This window comes from Neolamprologus brichardi, chromosome 12 (assembly GCF_056152115.1).
Source record: "Neolamprologus brichardi isolate AB-2024 chromosome 12, ASM5615211v1, whole genome shotgun sequence".
Classification (NCBI taxonomy): Eukaryota; Metazoa; Chordata; class Actinopteri; order Cichliformes; family Cichlidae; genus Neolamprologus; species Neolamprologus brichardi.
In genome coordinates, this window is record NC_142115.1 from 8762121 (window position 1) to 8784854 (window position 22734).

The 22734-nt window shown below is 39.6% G+C and overlaps 1 protein-coding gene across 4 annotated transcripts in view; it reads right to left on the reverse strand.

Moving 5' to 3' along the window:
• The window catches only part of tncb (tenascin Cb), a 101440-nt gene continuing 78706 nt past the window's right edge, over positions 1 to 22734 (reverse strand). For 2 of the 4 annotated variants that reach the window (XM_035910635.2, XM_035910634.2), the window contains exons 9-23: positions 22435 to 22524; positions 21189 to 21452; positions 15577 to 15852; positions 11626 to 11898; positions 10095 to 10217; positions 8689 to 8832; positions 7463 to 7582; positions 6883 to 7026; positions 6497 to 6627; positions 6266 to 6398; positions 4851 to 5002; positions 3639 to 3735; positions 2433 to 2594; positions 1826 to 1989; positions 1 to 1477 (exon numbers count right to left, since the gene is read on the reverse strand). In XM_035910635.2, the coding sequence (XP_035766528.2) occupies positions 1367 to 1477; positions 1826 to 1989; positions 2433 to 2594; positions 3639 to 3735; positions 4851 to 5002; positions 6266 to 6398; positions 6497 to 6627; positions 6883 to 7026; positions 7463 to 7582; positions 8689 to 8832; positions 10095 to 10217; positions 11626 to 11898; positions 15577 to 15852; positions 21189 to 21452; positions 22435 to 22524 (2384 nt within the window). In that variant the 3' untranslated portion in view covers positions 1 to 1366. The remainder of the gene's footprint in view (positions 1478 to 1825; positions 1990 to 2432; positions 2595 to 3638; positions 3736 to 4850; positions 5003 to 6265; positions 6399 to 6496; positions 6628 to 6882; positions 7027 to 7462; positions 7583 to 8688; positions 8833 to 10094; positions 10218 to 11625; positions 11899 to 15576; positions 15853 to 21188; positions 21453 to 22434; positions 22525 to 22734) is intronic. The other 2 variants (XM_006797554.3, XM_006797555.3) reach the window with 2 other exon arrangements.

The window sequence follows — 22734 nt, forward strand, 5'->3', positions numbered from 1 at the left end:
TTTGTCGTTTTAAACAAACTGTTTTATTGTAATACAGTTTACAGAGAAACACCTGCTGTTGACCCAGTTTTAAACAAACAAAACAATCAAAACAACCTTAATTTACACAGGCATTCTTTAGAAGGTCAGTGGTTTAGTATCCTGCAATAGCAGGAAAGGGTAGGGGGCGGGGTTTGGGGGAGGTGAAAGGGGTAAAAACAGTAACTAGTTCTCTAGTTTTGGCCTGTCCAAACACTATTTTCATTAACACAAGCATAGAGACCTTACTATGACAACTGGAATTCAATTGAAAATTGGCCTTTTTTTTAAAGTTTCGAGCATCACATAACATTCTCATGTTCCACATATATGTACCGTATTCACATTTTTCAAAAACAAAGAACAAACAAAATGTTATCACCAAAAGTCATTTTATACTGAATAACAGGTCCCGCCTCAGATTCATCAGAGAAACAAAACACGTTTGCTTTTCTTCTCTGTTCTTTTTTTTTTGCTAACACAATACTGTGGCCACAGCATGATGCCTTCAAGGACTCAACGGAAACACCGCCGTCCACAACGACATGGGATGTAGAGAGTAAAATGTGTTTCCGTAGGTTTTTCTTTTCCTTTTTTACATTTTTTATTGGGGGGATGGGAGTGAAGGGAGGCTGGGGATTATAAAGTGACACTGAGATGTTTTTAGTTGCACATGGACAAACAAATGACAAGTTAGATGGAGATATGTGACATCTGAAGAATCAGTTTTCAGACGTTCATATCAGATGGAGACATGTACAGAGCTGTACAAGGAGTAGACTTTCTCTGATAATCCTGCTGCATTGACACTTTTCGGAAAGAGGCCCTGATCCTAAACAAGACTGCATTGTACTAAACAGTCAGAATTTTTTGTCAAATGCCAGACATGGCATGGATATGAAATAGGAAACTGTATTAATGACTATTCACAACATAATGTCCAAGCTGCGCTCACGCTTTCCCACAAATGCTGCAACACAAGAGATGGGGGTCAGAATTGAGTGAGAGGGAGATACTCTCTTTGGTGAACCTCGTGGGGTTTGATGCAAGTCCAGTTTGTAACGTCAGTTTCTGCACTGGCAGCATTTTTGCGTAGCCATATCAGAGGGGGGAAAGGCTGGGATGGGTCATATGGCAGATTTAGGCAGATTTGTGAGGGAACAGAAAACATCGAGGAGCATTTGTTTCATGTGAGAACAGCAGGGCTCTTGGCAGTGGCTTTGGTTGCTGCAGGGTGGGAGGGTTTGGGAGTCCAGGTGGTTCATGCGGAGTCCAGAGTAGTAGTAGTTGTTTTTGTTGTTGGTGGTGGTGAAGGTGGTATTGGTGGCGGCGGAGCTTTTCATATCATTTATGATCGTTTCCTCCTTCCCTCCAGGTTTCTGAAGTTGGATGGCCGGATCTTCATCTCAGCGAACTCAATTGAGTGCTCATGGCCTTTCCAGTGGAACCAGTTCACGCCCTGGAGAGGCGGCAGGCAAGATGTGCAAGTCAAAAACAGAGTGAAACAGAAGGGCAGTTTCTACCAGACTCATATTATGCACACTACCAATGAAAAGTTAGTCATTTACAACTGTTCCTTCTAAATTTAGATTTAGAAGTACATTTATTTTTATCAACATAACATGAAAATAATCAAGATAATGAAAAACGATTAGTGGAATCATTAATAATAATAATATAAATCTACTGTAAAATGCCTGTGAGCAAATATTCAGGCAGTTATTTTTTACCCAGTCAGGACCTTTGGTGACCTGTTAAATGTGCAATAACTGTACAGTAGGTTGTGCTGCAATGAACTATTCATTACCTTGCTATGACTGTTGTCTCCATATCGTCCCATCAGATTAACCCGGTGGCAGTTTTTATACCAGAATGCTCCCTTATAGGACAGAGCGCAGTTGGTGACGGCAATGTCGTTGTCATGGTCGTAGGTGGAGAACGGCCGGCCGTGGTGGTAGGTCATGGAGTCGCCTACAGAGGCCAAACAAGAGAGTCATTACATTTTTGCTGTGATTAAGTTTCCTGGTGTTTTTCATCTAGTTCTTATTCAGAGAGACACAGCATTGTCTACACTCACTACAGATGAACACAGCCAGAGTTGTTTCTCCTAAGTCGCCACCATAACTAGGATTATGCATTTGAATTAAGAAGGGTAAGAAAACTGCAATCTACTGACATCTAGTGGTGAGATTTTACACATTGTACCGACGAGTCCCGACCTGACTCGTGCATCGCAAAACAGAGTGACACAAAAGCACAAGCAAGGCAGCATATAAACAAGGTAAATGAAGCCCATCTACCACACACAGGCTCCTGCATCGCCGCTGCAAGGCCAGTACTGGTGTCAAAGACAAAGTATCAAGAGACATTTAAATCACTGTGCATAAACTGTAGAGCACAGATACTAGCTTTACCTGCTGTACCACTGTATCCTCCTACGTGGACTTTGTAGCGGGTCCGGGGTTCACCGACTGAGAACTTGTCATACTGAGCATAGGCTGTATCTCCCTTATCTCTCAGGTCTACTCGCAGTTCGTACTGACCGCTGGCTGTGATCTTATGCAGGTTGGACAGACCTGAGTGAAAAAGGAGACAGCTGATCAATGGCTTACAAAAGATCCTATTATCAAACTAAAAGTATCATTCTACACATTACAAATGTTTAGCATTTAAATGACTACAATCTATGGAGCTCTTAGATGAAATTTATGCCTATGTCCATCCATTTATGCAGTAACCTACTCTGTAATCCAAGTTCATTTTACGTTATGGGCTGGACAACTCAAACTCCCCTTTCTGTAACTGTAAAGATGTTTAACTACACATAAATGTTTATTATAAAGTAAAAAAAACAGCAACTTTTCTGTCACGTAACTTGTTCTTTTATTATCGAATTACTTTGGTTTACTATGTGGCAGAGATCTTTACCAGAAGAAAAAAGATGTAAAACCTATGAACGTACAATCAAAAATTACATAATTTCTGCCAGAGCGGGCCAGATTAGAGTTTTGCCAGGCCAGTTCTGACCATTGGGCCTTATGTTTGACAACTAACTAACCAAGTAGTGTTTTGGCCCACCACATACAAGTATGTCATCAACAAGGTTGGCCACATGCAGAAATTACATTGTAGGCTCTACATAGTTTTAACAAAAATTAGTTTTAAAACTATGTAGTTAAAACTATAACTTGTTAATTAAAGTTTGCTCATTTCCCGTTTTACTTTGAATGCTAGTTTTCCCTTTTTTACTTTCTGCCCTTTCCAGCTTTTGTGATTGCCTCCTCCTCCCTGATTATTTTTACTTTCCTTTAATTGTTCCATCCTCACCTGTATCCTTTTTGCCAGCTTTCCTTCTGTGTATTTAGAACCGTTTCTCTGCCTTTGTCAGATCTTGCTGTTGGGACCTGAGTTACTTTCTTAGTGTGGTCCTATTACTCTGTGCTGTGGAAATTTCTGGAAATGGAAGACTTTCTGGAAGTTTAACTTTTTGGATTTTTGTATGTTTGAACCGCATTTTTGTAAATTATGTTTAACTTATGTGTGCAGCCATTTTGGACCCTGATATATGACCACGTCCTGTGTATTATGGAAAACTCTGTGGTTCTTTGTTAAAAAATTACCCAGCCAGAATTCATCATTCATGTCTCCAAAGCCGCCTGTGTAATTCTTCCAGTTGCGGAAGAACTCTAGTTTGCCACTTTGACGTCGGAGGAAAACCTGCAAAGAGAGAGAAAAACAAAGAATAGATTTAATAAAAATCTTGTTAAGGAAAGCAAATGGACAGTATAAAACTTGAAAGCAGTTCTCGAGCTGGATAAAGAGAGTGCAGTGTTGAACCTGCTTTCTATTTGAAGGCAACCAGATGACCATAGCTGTGGTTGCAAAAAGACGTCTTAATCTATGAAAGTCTAGAGGTAAACGGTTTTCCCTCATGACTGCTATAACACGTCACATTGAACTAAAAAAAAGTCTGTTTTGTAAGGTGAGCTGCCATTTGTTTTTGTACCCATTTTCTCCTGGTTTTCTTAGTCCATTGAGATAAGCACTTGTATTTTGATGTGCTTCTCTTGGGCTGGTCATCTGAGCTTGTTTGATGGATAGTTCTGTTTGTTTATGTGCTTGGTCTTAGCTCACCTTCATGATATTTTTATACTCAGACATAACAGTTTTTTATCAGCCAAAGAAAGAGGTCTACACTTAGTTGTTTTCTGTGGTCTTTCGGGTCTTTTAGTGCTGCTGGGCTGGCCAGTGCAGTACTTCTTTTAAAAATGTAACACATTTTTGATTTGGCCATTCCTACATATTTCTGCTGTCTCTCAGATAGGTTTATTTTGTTTTTTCAGCATAGCGCTGGCCTTGTTCACTTGCACTGACACTTGTCAGTCTTTGAGCATTCAAGTGAACAGCTACCAAATGCAAGTTCAGCACTTGGAATCAACTCCAGGTCTATTATCTGCTTAATCTGTCATGGAATATTGCGGGAGCAGGTCTCAGTTGGCCATGAAACTGTTTTTCCAACCTCTATGGAGGTTTTCTCCTGTTAAAACCAAGTTTTTCCTTCCCACTTTTGCCAAATGCTTGCTCATAGGGAGTCATCTGACTGTTGGGATTTTCTCTGTAACATTGTAGGGACTTTACCTTATAATATAAAGCACATCAAGATGACTGTTGTTGTGATTTGGCACAATACCAAAAAAATGGAATTGATTTGAACTGAAAATTTCTGAATACAAAGTATGGAATGAGGATTAATGATGATCAAATATGTGCCAGATCTTGAAAACGAAAGAGTGGTTGCACATTATCAACAAGTATGTCAGCCAGTGACTTACGATCCATCCGCCTCCATCAGTGCTCATGTCACAGTAGACTTGCAGGGGTTGGTTCTCATCTCCTCCCAGGTAGATGGTGTGCATGCCTGATGAGGTGTCTCCATTCAGTAGGGCCTGGGAGCAATCCCTGGGGTGTCGGTACAACACGCCAGCTACACACACACACACACAAAATAATGATTAAGGGGAAAAGATGCTATATAAATAAATAGGATTTTTTCCATTCCAGAATTTCCTGTTTGCAAAGCCAGGATGCTGCAGAGAGGTTCTTGTGTTTGCTTGAATTTAACATTTTCAGCCAGCAGCCTCAGTTCAGCAAGTAGTCTTCCTTCACAGTTCATCTAGTTTCAACCTCATTTAAAAACTACACTGTAAAAAAAAAAAGTAATATAAAAGTATTTTACTGTGTATTTTACAGTTTTGTACTAAAATAACATAAAATCTGTCAGTCTGACCCAGGGCAGCTGTGGCTACAACTGTAGCTGCCTCCACCAGTGTGTGAATGTGAGAGTGAATGAATAGTGGAATTGTAAAGCGCTTTGAGGGTCTCGAAAAGCGCTTTATAAATGCAATCCATTATTATTATTTAAACCAACTGTTAACTGTATATTTCTGTACATTTAAGTATTATTATTCATATTGCCGCATTCATTGACCTTGTTTATAGGTAATTTCATTGTTTAATCACATTAAAATGTTCCTAATTTAATGTTTAAAAGCTCTTGAAAAAGGCAAAATCCCATGTAAAATTAGGGCAACAAACTGTATTGTCATTAATGAAAATACCCGTATTTTTATGAGAAAGTTATTTTCTGTTATTTTATGGTATTATTTTGGCGCCCCAGCTGCCGGAATATTACTGTTTTTTTTAGGATTTTTTTTTTACAGTGTAACACTAACCATCTTACTTTTTTATTGTTTCCTCAATAATGTGTGGAAATCATACAAATTGTGAAAACATTCACATTTAATCAACCATCAGATTACAGAACTGAAAAATTGCGTTTGGGTTTTTACACTGAGCCAGTCGATGTCATTACAAACACTGCTGCTGTAACTTCAGAGAGGTTAGCATTGCTCAATGGCTTATATTTAAACCATGTGACCACATGGTTTAAATAGTCTGTCAGTAGGAAATCCATAAAACTGATGAAGATGATGACCTCTGGCTGTGTGAAATGAAGAGTTCAGAAACAGATTGTAATTCCTTAAAGTCATCCTTTGGACCATGTTTGACACTTTCCTGGAATTTTTTTTAAACACAGGCCATATAATTGACAGCCTTGATTTATCAGCTTAATTCAGTATCTCTAAAACTGAATGTAAAAAGGCTATATATTCTATTTGTCCTTGCATTACTGATAACACTATAAATAGACTTGAAACCTTTCTAGTGTGTGCAGAAGTCTACTCACTGGTGGTGAAGACAGTAGTGATCACTCTGCTTCTCTTTGGTCCAGCGAGGGCCTGCAGGCTGACTGTATATTCGGTGGATGCTTTGAGCTGAGCCATGTTGTATGACACCGCAGTCGGACTCAGCACCACCTCCTGAAGGATGAAACAAACATTCCTGAACATGTTCCAAATACTCAACATACAGTTGGATTGCATTGGCCTTCGGAGAGCAGTATAAGTTGTGTACTGACCCGGATGGTGCGGTCTGCAGATTCAAAGCTGAGCATGTAGCCGGTGATGTCAGCACGAGGAGGCTTCCACGTCAGCATGGTGTTCTCTGTCTGGATGTTACTGGCTGCCAAGTCCTGGGGGGCATCCACATCTGAAGGAATCCAAACTTTGTTTACATTTGTTTACAGATTTCTACATAACTTCACAACAGTCATGAAGCCTTCTTTGTAGTGCCTGCAAGCTAGCACAGCAGCACTAGTCGGTTCTTATGATGTTGCTCTCTCAGATTTTGACATACATACGGTTACAGTTATAATGAAGAAATCTGACTGACTGCTTGATTTCCAATAGCTTTTCCCATTTGTATTAGTTTAACTAATTATTTAAAACACCAGGGAAACATCACCTGTGATAAACTCTGTTGTAGTGGCTGCACTCTTGGCCAAGTCCCGCACAGCATAGACCTTCACAGTGTAGTGTGTGGCTGGTGCCAGAGAGTTCATCTCAAACTCCACCACGTTTCCTGACACACGTTCCATGACTGGAGCCACTGAGAAACACAAAGTACAGAAACCAAATCAAACTTGAAGGACAAACACCAGCAGAGGAAGTATTCAGCCTTTATCGGTCAACTTGAACATGATGAATAAATACTCCACTGAATTCACTTTAGTTCACTTAAAGTTGTTATGTACACTCTTTAAATGTACTTTAATGATATCTGTCTGAACCAAGACACAAGAACCAAACCTTCACAGTAAATCTCAAATCTGGGTCTAGCCAGGACACCTCTGAAGATAAAAGAGCGCTTAAATAAAAGGCAGCAAACTTTCTTATGACTTACGTGTCACATGTTACTTTTTTAATATGCCAACTCAGTATTGGTATATTGGTCATGTTGCTTTAGTAAGAAAATTTGAACTGTCTTTTGTTTGAAATTTCTTTTGTTCTTGTCTGTGCTAAGTTGTGCACACATAAGTACTTACCTAAATCTGCACTATAGGTGATGACATAGCCGTCCACTGTAGCGATGGCGGGCTGCCAGAGCAGCAGAGCCTCACTGTCCGTGATGTTGACTGCGTTCAGGCCACGTGGTTTATCCAGAGCTGTAACACACAGTCACACACATACCATCTAAATTAAGAGTGTGAGCTGACCAAATTGGCAAACAAAACCAGATAGAGAAAACTACACTAACATATATTATTATTTATTTATTCACCTTTCAGTTACTTTAATATTAAAACTGTGTAATTTTAAAACTGTATATACTGTATATTCTGTGTATTTATTATTTCACTCTTATTGCCTGTTCTTATTGTCCTTATCTTCAACGTTATGCTGCTCTGTTGTTTGTTTGTTAATTGCCCCTTGGGGATAAATAAAGTCTTCCGATTCTGATTCTGATATTGTAGATATATAGATATATGTTAGATATATAATAGTGTAATAGTAGCCAGGAGCAACTAATTTGTTAGCTAAGTTTGTTAGTATTCTAGCTCATCATGATACAAAGTCCTCTAATTATGACTTTGTATCCTGTTAATTACATTCTCTCTCCATTATATTTTAAGTGTTTTATGAAACAGAAAAAAAAAGTATTTTGGATGAGTCTGACCAACTGAACAGATTAATTATAGGAAACTTGTACTCGCTCTTAGCAAAATGAGAGTAAAACTCCAGGAGACAGCTTTTGTCACTGCGTGTGTTGAGATGTTTCTGGATGTGTGCTCCTATTTAATAGCTTTTAATAGCACTATAGGTAATGACATACATGTATCTGTTCACATAATGTGTTCTTAATAACTTGCCAGTTGTTGTGGTACTACACTAGTATTAGTGGTATTACACAAAGGTACAGTTACACCTAAGTTCTTTTTTACTTGCTATCACTTCAACACAATACATGGTTTAGACATTGGATCATCACAATTGTTTCTTCACATTCCATTTAATGCTTTGGATAATTTCAGAAGGCTTGAACCTTTTACACACAAGAATCTACACATAGTTTCTTTAAAGAAAACAGTGGCTTAATTAGCGTAGCTTTGGCTTAGGCTAAAATTAACCTTAACTAGCCAGAGTTTTTAACTGTCTCTCTTTGTCTTAACAGTGCACATTTGTAAAGTACAAAGCCACACTACAACATCATATCATAGTTATAACATAGTGTCTAATACTGTTGTGGCCAGCAAATCTGTTTGTATTTTACCTGTGGTGACGCTGTCAGATCCAGGTTCACTCTCCCTCTGACCCTTGATAGCAATCACAGTGACCTTGTAAGTGACTCCGGGTGTCAGGTTAGGCAGCACAATCTGAGATGCAGAACCATCCACTGACAGTGTCTTGGCGTTACCTGGGAATTTTGATAACGTACATCATTTTAATGAATGAACAAACACTTAGCTGAAGTAGTGAAGTACTTGTTTTTCATCAGAGAAGAATCTTCATTCATCCCTTCTTGTTCTTAGTCATGCAGATTTCCCCACTGATGAATGATTTAACCACTTCTGTCATACCCATAAACAATACACATGCAGTTGGCCATCAGTTAACGTGTTACTTTTCCAAGTCATTTAGCAGCTCTGTCTCTATATTGCATTTCACCATCACTTCAAGTCTAACAAGTAAACATTTGCCAGATAATACTCTTATTAGTTTGCAGATTATTTTCTTTCTTTTCATTGCTGGACTTTCCACCTGTCTGGGCTGTACACTTCCTCTTCCACAGCATGTCTGTTATCCTGTCTTCCTTCTCTCCCCAACCAGTCGCAGCAGATGGCCTCGCCCCTCCCTGAGCCTGGTTCTGCCGGAGGTTTCTTCCTTTTAAAAGGGAGTTTTTCCTTCCCACTGTCGCCAAAGTGCTTGCTCATGGGGGGTCATGTGATTGTTGGGTTTTTCTCTGTATGTAATATTGTACGGTCTATCTTACAATATAAAGTGTCTTGTGATTTGATTCTGTATAAATAAAACTGAAGTGAACTGACATTAAATTAAGCAGATAAAATACTAGTAGGTGGATGGATTTTATATTTGATTTTATTTTTATTAAACCTTGCCTATATGTCTATATGTCTTTGTATTTTCCTACTATTTATTCTACCTTGTTAAAGTTAGTGATGAACAAAAACCCTTTTTTACAGATACAGTTTTTTGTGGGAATTTTTCTAGGTGCTGAAAATATTTGAGTCTTGATCACTTATTGAGTTTTGAATTGTACATGCATCGTGATGTAACCAATTTGTTAATAATTTATTCTTTGTCACAAAATATACAGGACTCTATTGTGATAGGATGGTCAATTTTCTTGATTTTCAGTAGACACACTTATCAGTAGCCAACAGAGGGCAGCATCTGTCTATGTCTGGACAAAAGAGTTACAACATAAACTGATGAATGGACGAGCAATTTAAAAGCAGTGAGAATGTCCATGCTGGTTATAGTCATCCAAATCTAGGCTTGTTTCATACTGCTGTGCCAGATATTCAAATCTGTTTTTTCTAATGCAATCATGGATGCAGTTGATAGTTAGAGATCTCCTGTGTGCGACTTTTGGAGGATCTTAAGAACAGCATGTCTAAATGTTCCCTGTCCCACCGCACTAATAAAAATACTGACCTCCATAGACAGGTACGTAAGTGACCCGGTAGCTGTCCACTCGAGCTCTTGGGGTCACCCAGTGAACAGTTGCAGACGTGTCAGTGACATCGGAGAAGCGAATGCCCTTGGGTGAACCCAGGTCTGGCAAAGGGAAGACAGAAACAGCAGATGGGGACAAAGACAAAAACAGAAGCATCAGTCAGTATGTGTACTGCCTTTTTTAGAATTCTAAGAACGCACTGTATAGAAGCAAACATCAATCAGTGAACAGTATTGACATGTTCTAGTGAGGATTTCCTCCAACAGAGTGAAGAAACAGACACGAAAAAACACACAGACACTATAGCAGGGCAGATCCACCACTGAAAGGCACTCATTTTAGAGCAGAGCGAAAGCAGGAAAGCATAAAAGAGAGTGAAGTCCAGAGACAAAGGGGGCCTGCGGAGGCCCGGGCTCACACAGACAGAACTGTTCCCAGTTAAAAGTGAGCTGCGGTATCTTGCGTGACAGACCTGAAGAGATTAACTTGCTCCCATTTCATGGTAACACAAAAGTGAAGCATGCGCCACGCAACCCAAGACTAAATCCTTTACCTCAGGGGGGATGATGGAGGACACAGGCAGCAGTTTTATATGACATGGACAACCACCACCTTCTTTACATAGAGACACCGGCACATGAAGTCAAGATATCAAAGACAACCTTTGGCAGGGGCATTCAGACAAGAGTTAATAAAAGACCACATCAACACAACGAAAAAAGAGTGAAGCGCTAAGTACGTGTCCTGAGTGGGGCTTGACTGAAAATATGCAGTTTGAATGGCCTTCTCTGATACTTCAGATTGATGTACTCATGTGCACACATGCACACTTCTTTATACCGGATCATTTACTAACAGGTCTTAATACCACTTTGGGAATAGTGAAATCTCCTTTACCCTCTTAACATTCAGAGTAGGGTTAGGATTAGGTTCAAATCTACACCTCTACACGAATGTCTCATCTATATGGCATATACAAGTGATTTTGGAGTTTTGACTTGCTTTTTAAGCTTGTGACTCAAATGTGAAGCAAATCTAACCCTATCCTTAGTGGTTAACTGGTGTACTGGTGGATGCCGTGAGGTCAAAACTACAATAATACTATAATTTAATGCATCCTAAGTGTTACTGCTTCATCTCAACCATACCAAGTACTTTTAATATTGGGCTGATCTCAGTAAAACCCACGTGAAAGTCAGATTCTTATCCAGCATCAGCCTTGAAAACAGCACTGCCTAATCTACCTGGTTGTTCATCTGCATCTCAGGAGTACTGTCAGACATAAAACAACCCAAATGTCTGTTGGACAAATACTGTAATGCTTTGGTACCAGGTTAGTAGACAAAAAGATGTACTTTATAAAGGACGAAAGTTAGAGCACAGCTACTACTCATGCTGTTACCACCAAAGACAGGATATGACACCATTCCACATTGACTACACGGACAAGACGTATCCAGAGTTCCAGTTCACAGCTTGGGCCTCTCGTTCCATCTTTTCACTGTGTACCTGTTTTTAACACCTCCAAGAGAGACTTGGAGCGTCTTCCCAAAATGAGGCCAAAGATTTCAACTTTGTACTCGGTATCCTCATTGAGATCTGTCATCACCGCAGTTCTCTCCTCACCACCCAGCACCAGCTCTCTTGGTTGGTCTAAGCCTTCGGCCTGGCTGACCATTATGACAAAGGTGTCAAAGGAGTCCTCTTCGGCCATCCAGGACAGCTGAAAGCTGTCTGTGGTGACGTCGGAGACTAGGAGAGACTGCACCTCCGGTTCGTACTCTGAGTGACAGGGGTGATAGTCAGTTTGGCTTCTCTGTGGAGTACTTTAAGATTTGAAGAACATGGCAAACAAAAAAGGTGTATAACATTTTGACTTTGCAGAGTGGAAAGAGAAGAGTTTTAGTACAACAACATGAAAGAAACAAAATTCAAAGTGGAGTCTTTAGGGCTTATGTGACTGATCTGTTACATTTAATTGCAGTATTAATAAAATCAAGAAAAAACTGAGTCAAAACTGTGATCAGGAATAATTTATCAAGTCTGAGAAAAGTATAGATTTCATATAGCTTTTCTGGGCTTTAAAATACGGCATTTCCTCAGATGCGGAATTGAGGCTAACTCCAAAAGAAGTAAATCTCAATCAGTGTAATTTTCATCATAGAGAGATGAGATCCAATCAGAACTAAATAAATTGTGTAGAAAGCCACGAATGATATAATCTGAAGTAATCTCCTTGTACAGTAATGTTTGATGTGCCTCTATAATCCTTCTCTCCACACTGGTACAACTTTTCAATTTTTCTGGAAACCGTACAAGTTCCTGTTCCTCGTGAAAATGTGACAAAATATCAACACTTGGGAGGAACAGAAAGTTAAACATAAGGGCACATTTTACATTTGATGTAAGGAAATCCTATGATATTTAGCTGACTAAAACTAAAAGAATTCAGATGGCAAAAACCAATTCAAAATTTGCTGTCAAAATTAAAAATGATCTCAATAAATGTTGAAAAGTCCAACTTTACAGCAAAAATAAAAATCTCTATAGCCTAGTAAAAGCAACAATTTTGGTCCCATTTCAGATTTATGTTTCCAATACTATGAATTTCGAAGCAAAGGAAATAACTCAAAATAGCAGTGAAATCCTTAAAGTAGATTGAGTTGCAGATGTGCATACAGATGGGGTTGTGTGAATGTGAACTTGTAAAAGCCGGTAGTCAAGCAGTCATTAGCAGCTTCTAATAATGACAGTGATAGGAAGAAAGGCTGAGACACAGCAGGAGTCTACAGCTGTGGGAGAAAAAGCTCTGTTTCTCCTGAGGATGTGTTCGCTGCTGCTAATTAGTCAGAGAAACTTCCGGTAGCCATGCAGATGGATACACGGACTGGACAGAGCTTTTAAAGCAGCCTGGATAGAAGTAGATATAAGTGGGCTCAAGAAAGGCTCAGTGAAGCCCAGCGCCACTGCTCATTAAAACACAACACCAAATGTGAGGGTCTCAGGGGTCCCTGAACTAGCCTGAAACCCCCTTTTTTTAATGTGAGGGAAAAACCATGAGGCATTTGTTGTGAGAAAAAGCGGTGGAAATGAGAAGCAGAGCACACAAATCCCAGGGAGCTGTCACTCTTCATTAACCGCCAGCCGGCTTCAGCTGGTCAGCGGAAGAGAGAGGAGAGCTACATCCATCAGCTAACATGTGTTAGCTTGCTACTGATTTTCCCCTCTCACAACCGCCTCCACCTTCTCTACACTTCCACCCCCTCTCAAGACCTGAGGGAACAAAAAGGAGCCTGTTAGTGGATGAGGTACACACCGGCGCCAGCTAACCTGCTAAGGGGGTCTGCAAGCTGAACCCCAGGGCTGGTCCCAGTCTCGCCTGATAATAGCTTGTACGGATACGATTCTGAACTGAGCTTTCTCTGGGTGCTCTCAGTGGTTCCAGTCATTCATTGTATAAAACACCCTCTCTGTTAATCAAAGTTTCCTCACTCCATCCTCAGCGACAACTTTATTTTCCCTGCAGTGTCCTTCTTCAGCAGACCGACGACGGCCACCGTGCATAACATAATTAGTCAGCGCTTGTATTCACAAGTCGGAATGTTTTATGGATTAAGTGATGCTAATGAAAAATGTTAAGATGGTTTTGCCACACCATTAGCATGCAGACAATGGGCCGTGTTGAGCGCATGCCATATTCTGCGTGGCCCCAGAAGCCCCTGGCACCCTAGCACTAGAGCCCAGGGGCAACGGCAGCATGAGAATGAAGTGCAGTCCAGGCTTGAGGGAACTGGGGATGCATACAGAAGAGAGGCCTCACACAAAGTGACAAAAGAGCCTCAGGGTTTTTTTCCTCTCTCCATCAGTCCTACCATCCTTCTTCCACATGACTGATCCTCATCAGTCAAATGCTGAATGATACTGTTGGATACTCAGCTACTTATTTTTTGACTTTTAAGCCTGCACAATATTTCATGTGTTTCACAAAATCTTTATAATGATCTGTGTTTCTGTTACCTGTTTACCTCAGTGTTTTTGAATATTGACAGTGCTGTCATTGTGCACTTACACTTGATCTTTCTTTCATTCCATCCCGTTTTATATTAGAGCACATGCATTTCACAGTTTTTACTTCCTGGCTTCCCCACCCTCATTAGTGTGTGAGTTCACCTGCTTGTGATTACTGCGTGCTCTCTCTCTCCCTCTCCCTCTGTAGCCTTTTCCCACAAATTTTCTTTTTGACTAGACTGGTCTTAATTTTTTTAATCTGATGAAAGTTAGACCATTTCACAAACCTTTCACAAGAAGTATATAATAGTTGCTGTGAAAAATCAATACCAAAAGCACTGCTTTTTATAATTGTGAATCAGTACACTCTCAGAAAATAAAACATTTTTTTGACTGACTCTATCTACCGTTTATGCCCCAGAACAGAAGCGACTCCACACCATATCGCATTAGTACCACTGTTTTCAGTATCCTAGTCCTAATTCTACCATAGACCTGCTTAAGATAGTCAAAGTCTAAAGGGTCTTTCACATTTCAGTTGTTATGGTCCTGTAAAGAATTGTGTCATATTTTTTGTATCCCTTATTTAATGTAAAACTACATTCTCCAACATTCTTGGTAGTATATGCTTTCGATGTTTAAAGACCTCTTATTAGACACATACTGGGATTTACAGCATGCTAATCACTGATAATGACTGGTGTTGGGGAAGGGGAAACCAGTGCACCTTGACCTTCTCATTTGACGTGTTTCTCCCTGTTCACATACCAGACCAGGTGCTGTTTCAGGCTGGACTCATACCAACAGGCAGACTGACAAGTGGATCAAACGCAGCTCCGCGGCTGGACTAATATAGATTGAATGAGTTTTGTGTGGGCGCTGTAGTGTTAGCCCATTTCACGATCCCTGCATCAAAGGCAGGGATACGCGTGTGATGGATGGCTGATGAAGGAGTGTTGCTTGGGGATTTGGATTGTTCACAGTGTCTGAAAGGCGCAGATATTTTTGTTTACCCTGCAAAGAGTAATCTCCACTGCAAGGGCTGATAAATTGCCTTTATGTATACTTTTTAAAAAAATGTATTTCCAAACCTTAAGCTAACCAAGAAAATAAGACCCGATTTGTTGCTTTGCAGAAATCCCATGGGCATGAACACAACAAGCTGTTTTCATCCCTAAGTTAAAAGTTTCATTCTCAAAGATTTATAAAAATAAAATCTTTGCAATCAGATACATTTTTGAGCATATCAAGAAAGAGGTCCAACGGTATAAAAAAAAATGCAAGAACAAGTGTTTGTATAACACCTATTAGTGATTGCCACACTTCAAGGCAGTGCTGAACAGAGTAATTTAGAAAATTCACAGAGAGAAGGACAGATTACAGGACTGTGTCTATTAGAAAAAGAAGAAATCAGAGGAAAATGCTAGGCCCCAGAATTGACTGCATTGATACCTGTGATGGTTTCTGCAATGACAGGGTCTAATGGGGCTCCCCTGTACACCCCGTATACAATAGCTCTGTACCAGATGGTAGGGTAGAGGCCGGTGATGGCGAGGCTGCGAGCATCAGCGGGCACAGTGTGATTTTGCCACTCAGCGCCCGTCTCTGCATCAGTTACCGTGATCAGAAAAGACTCAAAAGCCCCATCCTCGGCAAACCAGGACAAGAGGAAGCTGTCCCACGTTACATCGCTGATGGTAACGTTGGTCACCACGGGCTTCTCCTCCTCTGGGTGATGACAAACACATCAACAAAAGGTTAGACCAATTCATATGGCAAAGCCGATGGTCAACTCATTTGTACACTTCTAACTGCTTAATATCCACAAGGTCACCGGTGAACTCTTTATGGGTAGGGTTAAGCTTGCTTTTCAAGGGCTAGATAATCCCATAAAGAATGGTCACTGCCAACCTGGTGGATGTTAAGATGATAGAAAATACATCTGGCTTCATATATTGGTCAAACCTTAAAACACAAACATACAAGTGCTGATCAAAACGTTCCAGGAATAGTGCTATAAAAATCAAGAACAGCTGTTTTTTTTAATCTCTCACTGGAAGTCACACAGTTTCTCTGTACGTATGACCATGCGATCTAAGCTGGATTTCCTTCAGTTAGTGATAGGCTACTAGGATGTACCAATATGCTGCTTGTAATTTCATTTATTAATGTTTCAAATACTCATATTTAAAAATATGTATGCAATTGAGAGCTAGTGCAAACTGGACCCCAAAAATAATAATAATCAGAGCTGAGGTCATTTGAATTAATTAGACTATATTTTTTAATGAAGATTATTGAAGTGAAGATTATTTTTAGGAATGTATCTCCTTTCATGAATGTATCTGATTATGTGTATTATTTGTAATTCGTTGTCATTATGTATCTATATTGCATTTTGGTTTTATGTGGTTGAATATTACAATATTTTATTTGTGTATGGTGGAGGTGAAAAACCCAACAGGGGACACGAGTTGGAAATCAACCTCTTTGTGCAAATTACCAGTGTCACGCTTTGTACTCCTTAAGCTGAATTATTCCTATCAAATAAATAGAGATGTGCAAAATTTTTTGTGGGTACGCCAATTTCTGGAAGTTTTTGATCACACAATGGACATATTTTGAGATTTTTTTAGGTTCTTTTGGAACATTTCCTGTTGACAACAACTCACAACAATGTAGATGTGAAACATATAACAACCAACAAAGAACTATATAATCACATGTAGGGGGAAAGACAATTCTCCAGCACTCAGTAATTTCATTTCGCCGTCAGGAGAAAGGAGAAAAGGTCCAGAATGGAAAAACTCTCATATTTCCACTACAAAAGACCAGAGAGAACAAATAGCCCCATTATCATTGTCTACCTATAGCCATCTACTCTATATTACCATATCAGTGGAAGACATAAAGATAGAGAGCAGTGGGCAGATATGCTGATGCAGCTTGTGCGCATTAATGGCTGTGAATGAGCCATTAACATTTGAAGGTGCAGCGGAGCCCGGCCAGTTCGGCAGAAGTACGCTGTCCACTTCAAACCTACGGGGAGGCCATGCAGAGCCATGAACAGCCTGTAATTGTAGTCCATTGTGTGTGCAAGCATTCACAGAGTAGATTAGAAAGAGATGGAGATAGATGGCTCAGGTAAACATCAAGGCTCCCATTATCCTCTTTCACTGTGCGGCACAGCAGAGAGTAAATGGGATGGTAGACAATAGGAATGTAAGCTGGGGGGTTGGTTGGAATCAGCTGATCATTGATTACCGAGAGCTCAGACGGACAAGGAAAATGCATGACTATGTTCTGTGCCTACAGTATAAAGAGAGATTGAGTCTTTTGTTTTTTGGAAATACCCTAATCTTTTCTTTAATTTTCCTTATATAGCACTCATATGAATTATGTCAAAGCATGTAATCGACATGCTGGTCCACCATGTCCATTTTATGCTTTGCCTCTCTAAAGCATGAAATGGACATATATATATGTACATATTTTGTTGTGATATTGGACTGAGCAATGAAAAGCAGAAAGTGATTTAAGTGATTTCTAACATACATCTATAATTGTCAATCAATTTTCCTGTAGACTCCTGGTGAAGCATAGGGCCGCACATCTATAATTGTAAGTAGATATAATTTTGGAATTTGTCGACTCTGTAAAAATAAATATATATATAGGAATATATATACATAGAAAAACAAAACCATACACTGTAAATCAGTAAAACCCTTGGAAATATCCCTATGACCGCGTAAGCTTCGGTTGCATTGCGGTGCTATATAAACCATTACAGAAATGCTTGTGTATTGCTTTTGAATGTGAAATCAGAGGACTTAATGTAGGAAAACCAAGAAGTGAAGATTAGCTTTTCACTTGGTCACAATTCATCTGAGGTTAAAAAGAAAGAAAAAAGCTTAACTGACCCTCACCATGTACTTTATATAAAAGATGGACATACCTTCAAGGTCTAATAATAAAATGCAAGGTACTAAATTATGGTTATAATATACAATTATGGTACAAACCAGAAGAAACTTGAAGGCAGGGTTTTCTTTAGGCCTCACCTGCCATATGATTTTCTAGGTATGCTGCATGCACTGTCCATGGAAAGTCCCAGTCAGATCTGTCACTTGCTTGTGATGTCAGGTTTACAAAAAAAGCTAAGATGTCAAAGGCCAAAACTGTCAGGCCAAATCTTCAAAAACAGGACCTTACAAACCAACAGGTACTGTTGGCTGCATCCATCTTTTATAAATTTCATGGCTGTCTTAAACGCACAAAGTGGTAGTTAGTTAACGTGTTAAAATGTCATAGCAGTTAGTCGATTAGTTTAGCTGTGTCTGGCACATGGATTCCTTGGTGTTGATAAAAGGACCAAAAGTCTGTATTTAGATGAAGACATCATGGTTTCACAAAAGCTAACACCAGATACTCACCAAGCACACGTTTAACTCTTCATAGGGCCCAAACTTTTAAATGCCAGGCAAGTAGCATTTAAAGGTCCTGTTCAGTGATTCAGCCCAGGCTCACCGATATTTCTCTTCGCCCAGGCTCTAAAGTTGATCTCTAATCTTATTAGCTAGCCTAACTAACTATATATTTACTATAGTTAGCTAAAAAAAATTCTTTTTAGCTAGCTTCTAAACTTAAGCATACGCTTTGTCTTTAACAGGGCAAAACATACTATCTAACTTAAAACAAAAAAACTTTCCCATTAACTCAGTGAGATCTAGCCACAATTTCAATATTTGGTTTAGCAAAGTGTGACTCTAAGATTTTAGTGTGTGTGCTGCTTTAAATTGAGATGAATGAAATTTCAATTTTCAACATATAAAACAAGCCTTTACAAAAATCTCTCTTAAGCTTGTTTGTCTAGTTTTGCATTTTATGTTTCTTCTCTACATAAGAATGTAGCAACGGCCACAGCAAGTCCTACAGAGATGCTGTTCACACATAGCACTTCTGCTTTTCAAACAAAATTCAGTTTTACTCTATATGTATTAAATCTTAAAGGTCTAGTTAAAGTCTACTACAGAGGTGATGGGAATGTCTTTTTTTATTCTCTTGAATTTGAGAGAACCCTTAAAATCTGCTCATGCGGTTGAAGATGTGTGCAATGACATTATCAAATGGTCCCCTAAGATATCACCTTCTTATATGGATATCTTCCATTTGATACTCATTCATCCTCAGTGTGTTAATTTAAAGAATGATAGTTGAACTTCTCCACCAGACAGTGTCCAGACCTTCTTACAGATCATGTCAATGCATGCAGGACATTGATCTTGCTTTAGTCACAATGTTTTGCTTTCTCTTTCTGTTCTATTATGTTAGGTTGTTAATGTACCATGAATCAAATTTGATGGAAACAGTCACATATAAACTGACTTCTTGGCAGAATTTGCAGCAACTGCCAAAATCCAAATATGTCAACACTTTGTAAAAGGCTTTCAGGACAGCTGATTATAGGGTAACTCTGTGGGTTTAGTTTTCCTTTGTGCAAATATGCGCATATTCACGGAAGTCAGATATTGTGATCCAAACTCAGTCAGCTGATTAGTTTAAATTATGATAATCCTTGCCTGTGGCACCTGATTTCCCTATTTTTGTTTTTTTTTAATTGCATAGTATCTAAATTGTATATCCTGCTTCTAAAATTATTTGGATTTTGAAAGGTGCGTTTTGGTTTGCCACTATTTCCCTGCACACTTATCTGAAAGACTTGACATCAAACTCTTGATACTTTTTGATGACTGTAAGGTTCCCAGACTCCTCACTCCACCCCCCCTCTTTCCTTAAGCCCCTCCTTCAACAAGAGCATGATCTGTGTTTTCACTACGTGTTTGGATACGATAAAGGCTAAAGTATCAACCAGGCTGTGGATTAGAGGGCTGCTGATTTCAGAGACAATGTTTTAACAGGAGTCCCAGCATGTGGCCTTTTATCTGACAGACCCACAGTTCATCGTGGTCAAATCGCACAAACCCAGAGGGGAGCGGGGCTCACGCCAACAATTATCACATGAATGAACATTGTGCATGGCGCACACATATCCATACAACCACCCCCCAACCCTACCCCAAGCCTCATGAACCTACCAATACACAACGCACGTACTCAGGGGTTCACTCATATGTACTATTCATGACCACACAAACAAGTGAACATAAAGAGCACGGTGCAGCAGCCAATAACGTATCAAAAAATATTTATTCCCATGGCTCACCTTTTCCCTCAAAGGTTATCAATTTTTGCCTGTAACTATGCATTTAATGAACACTTGTTACATAACTGGAAGGTTTAACAGTGAAATATTTGCCTTGGAGGCTCTCAGACCACAGCATGAAAAATTTGCCACCATCATCTTATTTGCCTTTTCTTCCAAGGAAAACTTAGAAAATAGAAAAAATAAACCCACAGTCTATCAATGGGGGAATGAGGGAGTTTAAGACACTGAACTGAGAAGCAAACAATGGGTTCAATTCATTGCGTCAGTGTGGCTGCTGTAACGAATGATGACATGTAAATAAACCTCTGGTCAATAAGAACTTCAGTGAGTCTGTCACGCATCGCCAGCTGAAACCAGGCAATAGAATTATGCAGACCAAGTCTCAGCTTAAGCTAAGAGCTGACTTAGTTCTAGTGGTATGCAGGTTCATTTTGTTTTTACCTGCTCAGATTTTAAGTTATTTTTGTGTGGTATTACATTATAAGCAATGTTGTGGAAGTGCTTTGGCCAAAACTAACCACAGGGTTCACAAGTGCCATGGCTAACAGTTCGGAGACAGAGTATAATAAATGTGGAGTGGATGGTGGCAATGCTAACATAGGTTATATATCATTTCTTATCTGGGTGTCTGAAAATGTTAAATGTTTTCTCATTGGCATAAATGCCAGCAGAAAAGCTATCAAGATTGCTCGGCTTCCTCTCTCTACGCTTTTTTCTTTTCTCTTTTCTTTCTACGTTTTTTTCTGCCAGACAATTCAGAAAACCTATAATGTCAAACAAACCACTCCTGCTTTACTAGAAACTTCTCTTTTCACATGTGTTCAGCCGTGCTGACCTGTGGGTGCTGAGATGGTGGCGGGTAGGCTGCTTCTGCGGCCCCTCTCTGCACTGATGTTGATGGTATACAGCATGCCGGGTGTCAGGCCCCTCAGGGTGTGAGTTTCAGAGCTGCCCGGGATCACTTCTTCAGCCCTGTGACCATCAGCGGAAATGTAAACCAGCCTGTAGGAGTCCAGTTTGGCAAAGGGACGCCTCCACTCCAGCATCATAGTAGTCTCGGTCATCTCTGTTACAGTCAGGTCTTTGGGAGCATCGAGGGCTGATGGTGTGTGAAAGAGGGGAGGTATTACACTGAAGACCTTTTTTCAACAGTTGCATTTTCCTGTTTAGATTTGTTTTGCTGCCTTACTGATGCTTACTAAAGTCCACTACTATACTAGTTAATAAAACATCATTTGATGGCATGCAAAAGCAATATGTTATCGTGGTTAGATCTGATTTGAAAGAACTGATCAGAGCAGTGAAACAAGAGGGCAGAATTATCGAGAGGTAATAGATTCTGAAGGAATAAAGCTTGGTGCACAATTGTAGTCAAGAAACACTGATTATTTAGTCTCCAAACTATTGTTATGCTAAATATACTATAGGATACCCATCAGAAAAGTTGTAAGACTATCTATCCATTATAACATTAACTGCTAACTGACATTTATAGATATTCCAGCATGAGGCCACAGAATTCTAGGAAGACAAATGATTTAACCTCTCTTGATTAGTGCTAATAAGATATATTAGTAAATGTAACAGCTATAGAGCAACTTAGGCCCAGTGGGCCACCTGGCTTTAAAACCTGTTCTAATATTCTGTCTATAGGATCAAATAAATACCAAATGAATATCAATCAATTTGAAAAATCTGTTGAAAATTCAGCAATTCTAAAGACATTAAAAATGGATGCACCTCCTGTCTACATTAGCATGCATAAGAAAAGGTGACTGTCTCATAACGATATGGCAGATTTTGCAATAAAGCACACGATTCAGCCGTGAGGGAATAAAGCCAAAAACATTCATAAGAATATTGAGGAGTGGTGGGTGCCACCCTGACTTCTCTCACTACGGTAAACTACATCCTTCGAACCAAAACTTGAGCCTTGTCCAAAAAATGAACGTTTCTTTTTAAATATCAATTTGTAGAATTAGCATATAAATTCTATCAGTGTAGCAGGCATCACAAAAACGTGATTAAAACGTGATTAGAACGTGATTATTAAAAACAGTGTGTCAGTGTCAGCATCTCACCGGTCACAGCGTTGGCCGTCGTGGGCTGACTCTCCCTCTCATCTTTCACTGCCGTCACACCCATCCCATACTCCGTGCCGGGTCTCAGGCCTACAGAACAGGGTAACATTAAAAACACTGATACGGAAATAAAAAGCTATGTCATGTTTTGCTTGTTCACATCCACTGAGGTGTCAACAAATGAACGACAGAGAGCCTCTGTAGTCAAGTGGCCAGCTGTTTCAGCTAATGGCTCCAATGCCTATGGCAAATGCACAAAAACACACTCTCTTGTGGCTTTATTGCACAATAGATTGCAGC